Source organism: Anarrhichthys ocellatus, unplaced genomic scaffold (genome assembly GCF_004355925.1).
Source record: "Anarrhichthys ocellatus isolate YVR2014 unplaced genomic scaffold, GSC_Weel_1.0 scaffold18, whole genome shotgun sequence".
Lineage (NCBI taxonomy): Eukaryota > Metazoa > Chordata > Actinopteri > Perciformes > Anarhichadidae > Anarrhichthys > Anarrhichthys ocellatus.
Genome location: NW_022280048.1, coordinates 5973201 through 5987928, shown reverse-complemented (window position 1 = coordinate 5987928; position 14728 = coordinate 5973201). Strand labels below are relative to the sequence as shown.

The 14728-nt window shown below is 44.0% G+C and overlaps 1 protein-coding gene across 1 annotated transcript in view; it reads left to right on the top strand.

The window, feature by feature from the left end:
* Positions 1-12014: 12014 nt before the first annotated feature.
* The window catches only part of atp2a3 (ATPase sarcoplasmic/endoplasmic reticulum Ca2+ transporting 3), a 38782-nt gene continuing 36068 nt past the window's right edge, over positions 12015-14728 (top strand). Inside the window, 1 exon segment of the mRNA XM_031857418.1 lies at positions 12015-12162. Within this exon segment, the coding sequence (XP_031713278.1) occupies positions 12015-12162 (148 nt within the window).

Genomic DNA, 14728 nt, shown 5'->3' with positions numbered 1-14728 from the left:
CCATAAAAAAAACCATGAAAAAAATAGCAGCACTATAAGATCATCACTTTTTGATTTACAGCTGAATTATTCTGGCAAAGTGTTTATGAAGTTACTGTATTTGCCATTTTGAACGCAGCTGCTCCAGAGTGTACTACATCAGTGTGCGCCGAGAGAAATGTGTAATATACGGCAGTAACAGAGAGACAAAGTTGTGAGAAGTCTCTTTCCACGGAAGAACTTGGATAGTAGAAGCCAAGATGGAGATGAAGTAAACTAGAGTTTCAGAGGATAAATGATGAGGGAAGCAGCTTAATAGGAAAGAAAATCATCTGCAGACAAAGCATTTATTTATACTGGATACATGGACAAAAGTACAAATGCTGAATGAAAGGAGTACTTTAAGTGCATTTAGGATGCTGCTGATGAAATGACAATGCCTGGACAATGCAGAAGCATTTATTTCCATAAATCAGCAGACTCTCAAAGTGATTCACTTTGGATATTTACTCAAATATAAACTGCTTTCTGCTAAAGCATTTCACCTCTACCACTAGGTCCAAATGTTCTACATTTAGAATCATCAGCTGTATAAAAAAAAAAGAGCCAACTACTAACTAACAGCAGAATATACACAATTTAACCAAACTGCTGAAACTCTGAATGCCATTCAAGATAACTTATATATAAAAATGTATTAATCTCCCCGCATGGTGTCGGCCTATGGTTTAATTTAGCCATCTCTGTATTTGCTGTGCACTTAGTGGGGGCTGAACGCTTCCGTTTAGATAAATCTAAAGTGGCAGAAGCGAGAAAACGTCTCATATTTTTGGTTCGTCCCCCCTACAGTAAGCATCTGTAGCAACTCCAGCCAACGCAAGTCACAGCGAACTGATGGAGCGACCGGGTCTAATCTCCAACGGCTCTAACGGCAGCAACAGAAAGTTTGGGGAGTCGGGGCAGTCCGGGATCAGACCCCCGATGCTAGGGTTTGCGCTGGCTGAATACTAGTCGCAACAGCTAAACGCTAACTGAAGGTCCTCCCGGCGAAGTAGCCTCCTAGCGGCGGAGTTGTTTTCTCGCTTTAGCCACTTTGGGTGTAATCCAATAAACAAACTATTAAAAACGTACACGACCTTGTACCTTCAACGTGACTGATAAGCCCTCGGCGCATCTCTACTTCTTCGTCCACTCATGTTGGACTGAGGACAGACTGTGGTATTACAAGACAGGGCGGGGCGGGGCTAGCTGGTTAGCATGCTACTTTCACTAGATATGTCTACAACACAACACACTTGATGTCTGTGAAATGTCACAGCTGTAACTTCTTCACATTCTCTTATGTGTGTATGTCAGTTCAATTTTTGAATGTTTTAAACTAAAATTCTGGCCAGATATTACACATTGCCACTTTATTTTCCAGAAATCCACTTGATTTCACTTCGTAGCCTTTTAGTCTCTTAGTTTGTATTGACTCATGTGCAGCCTCAAGGTTGCATCTTCTGTGTTCAGCCGTATTACATTTCATGCTAATGGTTCTCTGGTAAACACATTCAGATTAAACTTTTATTTCCTCCACATTGTGGCAGAAATCAATTATCTTTGCTATAGTCATTATTTGTCAAATAGAAAAACACTTCATATCACTTGTTCCCTGTTTGTCACAGTGTGATAGTGGAGCTGCTTGTCGCCTCATTGATTTGCATGTTTGTCTTGAATCCATGACGGAAGGTGATGATGTTGTTTATGCGGTTGTCCTGTGTGCATTAAAGGCACACTACATTTACATCTGGCCCCATTTTACCACCTGGTATTGCAGCCTTAGAGCCAGATGACGGGCATTACCATCAACCCTACAAATATTGATGTGTGCAGATGACTGTGCCATTTCCCTCTTGACATTAAACATGTTGCATTTTAAGAAGTTGGCAGCTGACAGATTATCCTCACAGTACATTTTCACTGACCAGTTGATGGACTAAACTGGTCTCTTCCAGTTGGTATACGGAGATCACATCCTGGCTATTTCCGTCTGTATTGTGCGAGTGGAACACCAACAGTTTCTGACAGCATCTTTGACCCACCTGCCTTCGAGCCTCGCTCCTCCCCTTCCTGTCATTCTCCCCTTTACTGTGCAACTCTCTATCCATGACAGGCAGCACAAAAAAACTGTGTGGTTAAAAGTTGCGACAACTGTTGTGATGGCTGAAAAGACATCTGTTGCACAGCGTCTTTGCATGTGGGTATTAATGACAGTCACTTGCCTGGAGTGTTGATGGTTTGGCTCAGGGACTATTTGAGACGCTTGAGCGTAAAGTGGCCGTAATCAATATTTGCATAGAGTGATGACCCCCTCATTTTGGTTTGTTCTCATCGCGTTGTTTTCAGGTGCATTAAGCATCTGCACATTAACTCGTCCAGACGGTTTAAACGCAAGATGGAAGTTAATGTCCTAAATCAAATTTCGAAGGTTTCAAAGAAATTATGAAATGTTACCTTTCCCTCTTCTTCAGGTGCACAGCACATCCTCTGTGTCTGGGGGTAAGCTGACAGGAGAAACTCATTCTCGCAGTGCAACCAGACCCAGGGCAACTCATTCATAACATCTGATGTTGCTGATGTTTGTCTGGAACTAAAGAAACTCTCCTTGTTCAGCCGCACTGGGCTGACTCAAAGAGAGGAAGTGTGTCTCTCTCGGCTCCTTTGAATAAGGTCACACGTTTATTCTAAAAGGGCAAGTGTTGATATTCAAATTGAAAAGTTACTCTCCTCGCCCATCTGTTCGATGTGAAAGTGTTGCATGAGTCCCAAAAGCCTGACTCATCTGTGAGTACACACTAACCCCCCCCCCCCCTCTTTACTTTCACTGGGGAGGGAAGTCCCTATATGAAGGGCTATGCATTTTGCCGCCAGAGCTTTTGTCATTAAGCCGTCGCCATTGCTCTGCTTTGGGTTATTGCGCTGCAGTCTGATGAAAGCATGATGAACAGAAGATGTGCTGACAGAGAGGAGCCATCTGTCCCTCATTAAAAATGATCAGAGGTAGGGGAGAGCCGGTCCACTACTCCCCTGAGATGCCGGATCAAGGATGACTCCCTATCTGCCATGGCAACTTTGAGTGCAGAAATACTAATAAGAGTTGCTTAGTTAGAAACAAGGCTATTGGATAAAGGCTGGGACGCGGTCTTGAGCTATGAAGTGTAACATGCGAGCAGTGTAACTGGAGCTGCGTTGTCAAATAGAAAGCACTGTTTATGGTCTATTATTAAATACCTTTTCAACGATTGCAGGTTTGTAATTATCACCCGTAAACCAGGCTAGTATGACACCCTCCCTGCGGAGGCCTTGTGAAACCAATCAATCATCCTCATGTTCTGTGATCGTACGCCAGCTATTGAGCCTTTCGCTAAGTGCTTACCAGGTTTTACTCCAAATGTGTTGTACCTAGGTATGCCCCCAGAAACTTAGTTCTAAACGGGGATCGGTTCCAAATGAGTTAATGGTTAACAAAGTTTTCTTCAAGAGTTCAAGGCAACACATGGTGAGTAATTGATATAAAAATAGTTGTTTGGTGGGTAAAGTATTCCTTTAACCAGGCCAATGGATCTGATGTGAAAGTATTGTCAGCAGCTCCCTGTGCTCTCATTCTTTTGGATCTGACATGATTGCAACGTGCGTCACCTGATCCTCATCGAAGCGTCGTCTATTTCCCAGGTCACTGATTGGTAATTGGAGCCGTCCGACAGGAAGCGACGGCCTCCGTTGTTGTTGTGCTTTGTCTGTTGTGATGTGGAGAAGCGTGTTCATTGTTAATTTACATAAAAGCCCTTGGGGGGGGCGGCACTACCCGCAGCTTGATCCTCTTTAATGGCCCAGTCTGTCCTTGGTGACGATCAGTATGGGGAAATGATCAGAAGAGGCAGGGGACCAACACTGCTGCAGAAGTGACATCACAGAAAGGATTATTATTGCAATTAATTATTATAACTAAAACAAGAAGTGGGGATCTTCTCCATTTTTGACTTTGAATATTCCTGATACAGAAACAATGACACCTTCCGAAGCCCCACCTGGTGAATGCGATAATCACGGGTCCGTCTGGATATTTACAGCGGCAGCTGTAGTGTGGTGTCAAAGCCCAAAGTTGTGAACCCTCTGCACTTTGTTGACAGCGTTTCTCGCTGCAGTTAATTGGTGTAGATGACCTCTCAAAGCAGCGGTCTCACACAAACGCCGAGGAGGTAGACGGAGCCTTCGGAGGGCGATCATCACTGCTATTAATAGCATTAGGAGGCCTGAGACGAGCTAGAAGAACAAACCCTGAATGCTAAATTTCAATCCATCACACCTGAACAGAAGAATAGCACCGAGATTTATTATTCAGCATTGTGCCTTTCCCCGAGGACAGTTCAACATTTTGTCTTTGTGATCCTCTTTGTCCTGCTTCTCGATCTATTGTTACGCTCTACGATGTTGTATTCAAACTGATCGAAAAGGTTTGTTCAGTGATGGTTTAGTGCTCTAAAAAATCAAGTGTATTTCAATGTTAATGTACTTAGTATGCACACAGACACTCTCCCATTTGTCCTCACCTGGATGAATTCAAAGCTCTGCTTCTTTGTGGCATAAAAGCTGCTCAGCCATTTCTGTAACGTCATGTACTCAGTGAAGGCTTCGACTAGGATGAGAAGAGTTCAATCAGCAACATGTGGAAGTTCTTTCATGTGTAAGGCAACATCCGGCTTGACCTAAACCTTGCTTTCTTTTAACTATGTAAAATGAAATGTAACGAATAAATGAATGTAAATGTGTTGTATTTATATATTAGTAGAATATCAAGAAAAAAATCTTCAAAACTAACAGGAATTACAATTCAAGTGTAAACCTTTTCATTGCAGCAACAAATAGTTCAAAACTTAAAAAGGAACTATGATTCCGGTATATAATGTATATGGCAGTGGTGGGCTGTCAAGCCTTCTCTGCTGGCCTAGACAGAATCACAAAGTTATAACTATTATATAATTTAATAATTTTTTTAATGTTTTTTCCCATTATCTTATTATCTCATTGCATAGCTACTGTCTTCCTCAGTTGCTCTGCTTCCAGCAGAGCTTGTTTTAAGTAGATATCAGAATTTCGCCCTTATGCTGACTCTATAAAAACAAATCTGCCCGAGGCCTGCAGAATTACACTTAATTACATTAAGTGAAGTGAAGTGCAGTTTATTAAGTGAATGGGGACGATATTGTTGATTGTCATAGTCTTCAACCAATCAGATTTTTAGTTTGACATGTTGGGCGTGTTCTTTGACATGTCAGAGCTTCCCGCTGGCCTAGCCGAATACGTCAGCGTTAACGTGCGGCTTGATTGGTCAGTGGGCTAGGCTGACATGTTGTGAAGTTAGATAGCAGAACTTTGTAGTAGTAAGAGTTTTTTTTACCTAGCTTTGTTTTTTTTAACACTCAATGGCTGAAGGAGGAGGAGAAACAGATTTGGTGCCTATCAAACACACTTCATCAGTGACTCGGGTAATTGCTTCATATGCAGCTTTCCATTACAGACGGACTGATTGACAGCGTGACCCCCGTCATCACACTGTGACTCATCCTGCCCAGAAATGATTGAGTAGCAAACTGTGGGCCAGGATGTGTGTGTGTGTGTGTGTGTGTGTGTGTGTGTGGCAGCCTGGCTAGCCTATTCAGAAATGAAGTGTTGGCTTCAGGGAGAATGCAAAATGAACAGTGACAAGTGTAGAAAGTGGGCTGTCAAAGGTTGTGCAGCTGAATCACATCACACATGAATATCATTAATCAATAGAACATCTCTGATTAATTCAAAGGGTTTATTTGAGCAGTTTTGTAGGGAGAGAGAATGATAGACAGAAACCCACTAGTGCCACCAAACGATACAAACATAAAGGCAAACTCAACAAAAGCAGATGTATTTGTTTCAAACAGCTATTAGAGGGGTTGTATCCTTGCAGTGGCAGTTTATGTGGACTTGTGATAGAAGAAATTAAACATTCGTAGTCTTAAACATAAATAGTTTATAGGCATATAAAACACACCCTTGTTTTATTCAGAATACTCAGGGCTGCTGTGGCCTTACTTGGTCTGGTATGACCATTAGCTTATGGTGGCTAACGTTAGCTAATGTAATGACTACAGACAAATATTGTGTGATACTGTGTAATTGAAATTACTGAGTCACTTAATGAGTCTTCTTGGCTTACTCTACTGTTCCACTATATTTTAGCATTTACCATTTTATTCCCTTGTAGCCACAGTGTTCATCAGAAATTTAATAGGTATAGCTCTTTAAAGTATAATAACAATTACGCAGTTTATTTATATTGCACTTTTAAAAACAAGTGTTAAGTGCTTCAGAAGGCAATAAAAGCAAGATAAACGAACTAAAGGTACAATAAAATAACTATTAAAAGAGAACAGTGCAAAAAAGATCAAAGATGCAACCGAGAACAACTTTGGCGTCCTACGTCTGGATTTATTTGCATCCTTTTAAGAGGTTTGATTTGCCCGTTTGGATAAGCACATCACATGCTGCACTGTCACACTTTGTACAAAATATTCTCAAACACTCATTTTCAGAATTATGGTCAGCCCGTTGTATTGTCATATTATGAACAGCAGTTGTGTTTAAAGACAAAATGATCAATCATTCATATCTAGAGGATTTAGCCTCTCACACAAAGGATCAAAACTCATGTAGCAGCATGATGTTCATTTGTAAATGATGGTCCCATTCAGAGTAAAATAGACCATAAAGCAGGGTATGCTTTAGGGTAGGGTTACCTTGTGATTGACAGGTCGCTACTGCTAACAGAGCCGTATACGGCGCCCATCACTCCTACACAGTCCAAATATGGTAACTTCAGTCACTGGTTGCAAAAAAACAAGATGGCGACGGCCAAAATGCCAATTCGAGGCTTCAAAACAGTAGTCCTCAAACCAGTGGTGTCACGAAGACAGTCTATGGTCAAACCCTATACGTTTAGGGCATTATGCTAGTTGCAGAGGTCTGATGAGCTCACTAACTTTCATATGCTGCTGTCACACTTGTCGCTGTGTAAGTTGAGCTGGTCTCCAATGACGAGACGAAGCGCCAACCAGCGTTGTTTCACCCTGTTCCGTTCCATCTAAAGAAGATGTCATTAGCTAGTTCCCAGTAATATTTAACGTCATAACTAAGTCAAAGAGCGCTTGATCAACACTTCAACGTCTACTCGCCGACAAGCAACTCTTGTCTGTTTTGTTGCTCTTGTCACTCTTTGTGTGAACACAGCATAACTCCACACCTCCGGATTTTTTCATTTTTAAACTTGTAGCCTAGTTGTCACATCTTTTCACATAATAATAGTAGTTAGTAGTAGACAGTAATAGTCCTCCACCTGTAAACAGCCTTTGACTTGTAAAATCGGTGGAGTTCCCTTCTAAACAAACTTTAGTTCCGACCAGAAACAAAAATCATTAGCTACCACTGACCAATGAGCTGGGTGCAAACGAGGAGCACCCACTCGGAAAACATCCTCAAAATGGAGCCTTAAGCTTCCTGACTGGCACTCGTTACGATGGAAAGCAGACATCCACGAAAAGAAAATGGAAAGGTTAGAAGTACTGTAGCTCTGTATTGTCAGCGCAACACACTCCGACTGCTCCTGGCGTCTCTTTTCACACCGCTGCAAGTAATGAGGCAACTTGCCTTGTCAATTGTGTCTAATTAAAGGTGTTTGATCACATTCTTTGTGTGACATTGAGGTAATTAAAGTACCTCCTTAACTGCATAAAACTCTCTCTACTGTCTTCTGCAGCACACGGATGATCACAAGGTCAGATTTTTCTCCGGCTTCCTGCAAGGGCAGTACTAAGAATGAAGGCTAAACTTCTCCAGCTTTCACTGCATCTCAAATGGGGGAAATTACACAGATGTACTGTTCTAATTATCTCTGATGCTTAAAAAGGTATACCTCTTTAATACCGGACAGCGAACGCGTTTTACTGCTATTTCTAGCACTATCTGAGAACTGCATTTAAAATATTGAGTTGGTATTGAGACAGCAGACAGTTGTCCCCTGACATAAAACATTTGCCTTCCCTTCCCGGGGCTGACAGGCTGCGTGGCATCCTGCTGCGCCAGACTGTGAAATGATGTGCAGAGCCCCCGAACAAGGGAAGAGGGGACGGAGAAAAGGTGGAAAAGGGGTTTATTAATGGCCAGGCGACTGGGTGGGGTTTACTTGCCACTTGGGCTGCTTGTCAGGTACAGTTGCTCCAGACTGTGTTTTGTTTTTTTCGACTCGCGTCTCCTTGATTCAAAGTCAATGGCAGCAGCAGCTGTTTGTCCCCAAAACTCCAGCCTCCTGTACAGGCAGCGGAGAGATTTTAAATGCACCGAGCTCCGAAGAAAGAACATTGAATAATCTTGCTTTCATATCAAATGTAAAAAAAAACAGGTGTGCAGAGAATATCACGTCTTGTCTTCGATGGAGGTGCAGTAGGTTTGTGACGCATCACGTGCAATGTGGAGGGAAATGTCTTTTTTTTGTTTTGTTATCATGCTTGGAAGCCCACGGCTCATTTCCCTCATGCAAATGAGAGCTGCGAGCAAAAAAGGGGGGAAGGCAAATGCTATTGGTAGGCTGACAGCTCGGTGTGGAAAATGTTGTGCGACTGGCGCTGAGACCAGCACAGTCCCCCAGTGTGTGCCACTGAGGGGAAAGAAGGAGTGAGCCATAGAGGGGTGGGGGGTCGGGGTGGGGATTTCCTTTTTTCATGTGAGCTTTGGCATTGAAGGGGTTCTCTCAAAAATGTATGTCACCGCGACTGAGGGGCTGGCGAGAGGGCTTCCAAACCATGAACAGACACTGAAGACGACAATGTCACTGACCGTGGGCAGCGAGGAGAATCGGTGGAACCTGTGGTTGTAGCCTAGTGAGTGTGAGTGTCTGCTGCTGGGACACGAATAGCTGCTGTGAGGTCACATTTTTACAAACTAGAGAAATCTTTTGGATCTGAATATTGACGCATAGGCGAAGACAGAACCTCCAGAGCAAGTGACTTGTGGGCATTTAGCATCCAAGTACTTCATGTAGCCAGCTACCATCCTCCAGACTGCAGTTCTGGAAGTTATGTAAGCTCCAGATATAAATATACTTTTTTTCTTCTTCACTGTGAGAGAAGAGGCCAGCTGTGAGCGAGGACAGAATTGGAGCACCTTGTTCCTTTTATATTTTGTGCACCAACGAGGTCCCAGTCCAGCGCCCGTGATCTCCAACAGTAGACCCATTTCAGCGCGTGCACACTGTGGGGAGATTGTGCCGCAGTAACCTCACACTCAGGATAAAGCGACGGAAGAGAAATCTGGAAAACTGGTTCCCTACTTGCTTTCAGTTTGTTCCAAGTCAAGGATGACTGAGTAAATGCATTAGACTACTATCACTTGAACTGCTGATTTCCCCCCTGAGAGCCAACTCCACATGGGGCTCCACACGCATAGAGCATTCTAAATAGTTTAATAAATGAACAATACAGCTCTATAATACTTTGAGGCAGGCTTTGGGAACCATCATGTTATGAGGGTGCAGCTACACAAGCAGCCAATACACAAAGTAAAGTATCGTTCAAAAGTTTAAACCAATAGGATATTAGACAGAGGGAGAGAAGGAGTTTAATTGGATCGTAGGCGCAGAGGGCGGGATCACAAATGTGTGACGGATTTATTGGTTGGAAGTTTAGGTGCACACCTACCGTTCATGTCGCATGAGGTCACCTTTACCGTTTTCCGTGCAGTGACAGTTTTCCAGGAAGTTGAAGGGATTCAAATGTGAAACAGCCTTGGGCAGTTGAATGCGACTGGTGTCACTCTGAAAGCTGTTGAGTTTGTATCGATGACCAGGAGGTGCAGAGAGAGTATTGTGCATCTATGTGATGACTGAGCTATTTTACTGTCCCATGGAGCTCCTGGGGGGGGGGGGGGGGGGACAGAAGCCATTTTAAAAAGGAACACACTCCAAACACAAATTTGGTATTAGAATACACCAATGTTGCTGAAATGTGTTGTCTGTAGCCATTTTCTATTTTTTATGCCAGTACTTGGCCACGGATGAATGTTTATGTTTTCCATTTAAAATAACATATTTCCAGTGGAAATCAATTAATTTACTCAAGTACTACACTGATGTACATTTTTTTGCTAATTCTACCTTAGTTGAGTATTTCAATTTCATGCTACTCCAGTACATTGATCTGACTGCTGTATTTAGGTTCTTTTCAGGTTAAGAATTTACAGTAAAGATATGGTAAATTTATAAAATACAATTTTAAATCCCCTTTAAAAAAAGCAAGTTCAAGTTACTACTACTACTGCTACTACTTCTACCACTTATGCATTGGCAATATTTTTAATAATCACCACAGCTTCCATTTTCGAGTATATATTTTTACTTTTGATACGTTAAGTACTTCTTATACTGTCTGTAGTTATACTCACTATGAGGACACTTTTTAATTCAGGACATTTAATTGTAATGGAAGTATTTTTTGGATGTAAACCATGAAGTAATGACAATATTTTAGCTTGTTTTAATATGTTACACACATAACCGTACACATGTGAACGTACCTGTAATTCCTACAGTTAACAATCACTTCCTGGGTCTTGATGTAAGCTGTAGTGTAAAGTCACTGGACTTCCTGGGTTCAGGCTCGACATCCTCTAAAGCAGTGGTATCCAACCTTGGTTCTTTGGACTCGGAGGCTGTCTCTCAATACCAGGATGGCCCACGATGGACCCGAGAAGGGTGTTCACGTCTCCTTGAGAGAAAAGTCTGGGCAAGACTGCAAGGACGGAGAACCCAGCTGTCAGAGTTTGATACATTCTGTTTGGCTGCTATCGTGCAGCTCATTCCACCAGCGACAGAACAACATCACCGTCTGAGCGTGTTTGCCTTACATTTATTTTGTTTTTACACGTATGCTCATTGTATTCATTCTATTTTCCTGTTCGTAAAAGCGTTGCATCCATGTAAATGAGTCAAATAAAAGCATAAGTAATAAAACTATCTCAGGTACATTTCAGGAACTTATTTTTATTTTCAAACATCCCAAGTAAGCTATTACTCTTATCTCTTGAGCGCACGGCTAAACGATGCATGGACAAATTTGGTGATGTGCGAATCACATAAATTCAAAAATACATACATTGCAGTGATCACAGGCCATCTTAAGGAAAACATTTTCTTTGCAAATTCTACAACAAAGCGCCAATAAAACCCAGTGCTTTCACTCAGTTTTTGTCAGCTCTAAGGACGACTGATTACTGTCTCTGTAAGCTTAAAATAAGTCAGTCTTATTCGGTCTGTAGTCTGAGAGCACAACTGAAACTGGCCTAATTGATTTAAGCCAATCCTCTGGCAGCTGGCCGCAGGGCTGCTTCCCAAACTCACACTCAAACTATCCTGTCGCTGCACCGCTCTCACATCAACAGCAGTAGTCTGGGTGCTTGACACCCATTGTGTTAACAGTGTCCTTGAGCAGGGCACTTTGTCTTCGTCGTCGTCCCCCCGACCCCTTTCAGCTCCAGGGGCGCGGATGAGTTGACGTCTACAACCGAGGAGATATTTTTTCTCCACAGGGAGCAAATAAAACGACGTCACGTGACAGCACAAACACGACGGAGCCGCGTAAACCAGTGGTTTAAAAAGGCAGTTGTTTGAAGTGGCCGCACGAGGCACAGGTACGGCGCAGCCAATGGGAGCGCGGGGGGTTCTCAACAGCGAAGAGGCGGTCCGCCCCGGCGCAGTCAGCGCACACCTTCAGATGGAGATGAAGTAGCAGCAGCAGCAGCAGCAGCAGCAGCCGAGCCACAGAGCGACAACAGCGTCTGCGCCGCGGATCCGGAGTGTTTTTTCTTCAGGTGGGGGAACAGGTGACGGAGCGGACCGACAGACACTCTCAGCCGCCTCGACGTGCATCGGTGGAAATTACTGCCGTTTCACCCCAACCCACCCTCCACAGTAGATGTCGATCATCTAAGCCCAGTCCGCCAAGATGGAAAACGCGCACACTAAATCGGCGACCGAAGTTTTAGACAACTTCGGCGTGAACGAAAACACCGGGCTGACTCTGGAGCAAGCCAAAGTCAACGTGGAGAGATACGGACCGAACGGTGAGTAGTAGCCCTCTGTTGGCTGATTCATCCTCATTTTGGGTCAAAGCTGCTGCGTATATCACGCGGCGCGTATCGATTTCGTTTGGCCAGGAAATCCAACTGCTGCCGTTATATTTCAGGCTGCTGCGAATCTTGCGCGTAAAAGAACCCTGTTCCCTCTTATACACAGTCGGACATGTTGGTGGCACATTGATTGATGCACACGCCTGTGTTTAAATCATTCCTTGCATATCACAACGGTTAAAGTTAGAGACACATCTGGAGCTTATTAAGATCAATTAATTCATCCGACTTATTTAAATTCAGCTCGTCCCCTGAGGTCGCCTCCTGTCAGGTCTCGTTTGAAACTGCAATTGGCATCATGAAAGGCCCCCCCCTTCACCTCCACCTCCACCTCCAAGGTGTTGACACGGTGATGTGACATCCCTGGCTGTCATGCATGGGGATCAGGAAGTGCAGAGCAGGCAGGCCACTGGAGTGGAAGAGGAAGTGGCTGTGAGAATGAAACGGATCCTCTTGAATAACCTGTTTTCACTTTCAACAGTTGTTCCCTACACATGGCGTATAGTTTCCGTTTCAAATTACGAGATAACAGAGAGAAGGCGAGTCAATTAACATGTTTCCAGTGATAAAGATCGCAAAAGAAGTAAACCTCTACTGTCCTAATGGTATCAGTGCAAGTTAAGTTACTTTTGAAGCAGGTGGCTTTCAGGTGAGGATAAAGCCTCTCTTGAGCAGCAGCTCACACAGCAGTTCTCTCTCCCCCCCCCCCCTTACACTGAGCTGGTGATCAATAAGTGTTTTCGTGTTGGGGCCCGGACCACCTGGCATCGCCACACCTTTCCCTCCCGGCCTGTCATTTGCATGTGTGGCCAAGCTGCCGAGCAGAGCGGCACATTGTGCCAGTCAAACAGTAGCCCTTTTGTTGCAGCAAGCCACTCTACTCGGGGGGCCTGTGATGACTTCATGGAAACAGAGCAACGTCTTGCCACAAGATAACATCTCTTTCACTCTTAGCTGTGAACTTCCTGCCCGCCTTGTGCACAGCGTATTACAGATGCATGCCGGAGGGAGGGAGGGAATACCCCCCCCCCTTTATTTTTTTGCCTACTGAGGGTTATTCACTATAGCTGCTCATCCACGAGCCAAAGAAAAAGGGGAAGAAACTGCATGGAATTTGCTTTGGTTTGTTTAGTACATGCCGTCGCAGGCTGCTAAACGTCTCTTTCCCCTCTGATTGCAACCCGCACACCTTGTGTTTTGTTCCAGGGTGGCGTCCGTTTCAGAGCTGTTTGTACGCTTACCTCGCCCCCACCGGCGTGCAATGTTTTGTGTCTCATTACCAGCAGGATCATTAACCTAAATCAACATGTCCACAAATGCAGATCTCCGCTGTGCGTCACAAACACAGTTTGGACACGACAAGGCGGAATCACCGTCATCGCGCTGCTCCGAGGAGTCCGTAGGAGGAGGACGATGTGACATGTTTTGGCTCACACGTGACAATCCTGGAACGGTTTCAACGCGCTCAATCGGCCTCCAGATATCTTGGATGGATGAGTGGTTTCTAAAAACATCCGAGATGTGTCTGTTAGCTGTTTAGCGGCCCGTCTTGCCTCATTGCTTCTGTAGAGAGGAGTGGAAAAGAGGTCAAATGTTTTGGCCTTGGTTCTCGGCTTTTGTATACATAGCTAAGCGCTCTCATTTGTTTCTCTTTAGGATGGCTCAGGTTCGTGCACTCTTGCCTCATTGGGGGGGGGGGTTCAATTTGACCTTCTTGATGGTATAGATTCTTGGGTTTTATGATTCGTATAGTTACAGATAATCGCATAAAATGTTGCCTAGCTGTAAGTAAAGACAGGTGAACACCCGGCTTTGTGTCGGTGCCTTTACGTGCTTTTGACGGTAAAACCCCGCTGAGCAGCGTCAGGGTTTCTGATCCCTCTCTGAGATGTTGGGAAATTAGCTTAGCCCGCCACATCTGGACCGTCTTTTACCACAAAGCAGTGTGTGTGCTGCAGACAGGAGACGGCTGACCTCTTATTCACCCCTTTCATTTGGAGCTTTATTTGTTACCTCAGCACAGGAATTGCAAATTTACTGTTGGGAACTACAAGCACCTCAATTTACAAGGCAGTTTATCACTGATTGTGAAATAGATGGTTCTGATGTAGTGGAGGAAGTCACAGGCCTCTCTCTCTTTGTGTGTGTGTGTGCCAAGAATGTTTGTGCTGTTACAGCTTGTGGTGTTTGATGATTGTGTCCTGTGCACTCGCACACCCCAATTTATAAAGCACAGTCCATTCACTTTCAGGAAGGACACATTGTCCTCACGAGCAATCGAAGTGTTTTTAAAGAGGGGGTTGACCTCGCTAGTGATTCTCAAAGGTGCTGACGAACAGGCGAGGCAGTGTCTGGGGAGGAAGGGCCTCGTCACAGGAGCGCGTTTCATTTATTGATCCCGCTCCTTTTTAAAAACGTTTCAGAGACTTTCCTGCTTCGTCAGACTTTGAAATATTAAAGTGTAGTTCAATTAGGAAGCATTATTGATCAAAGCATATAT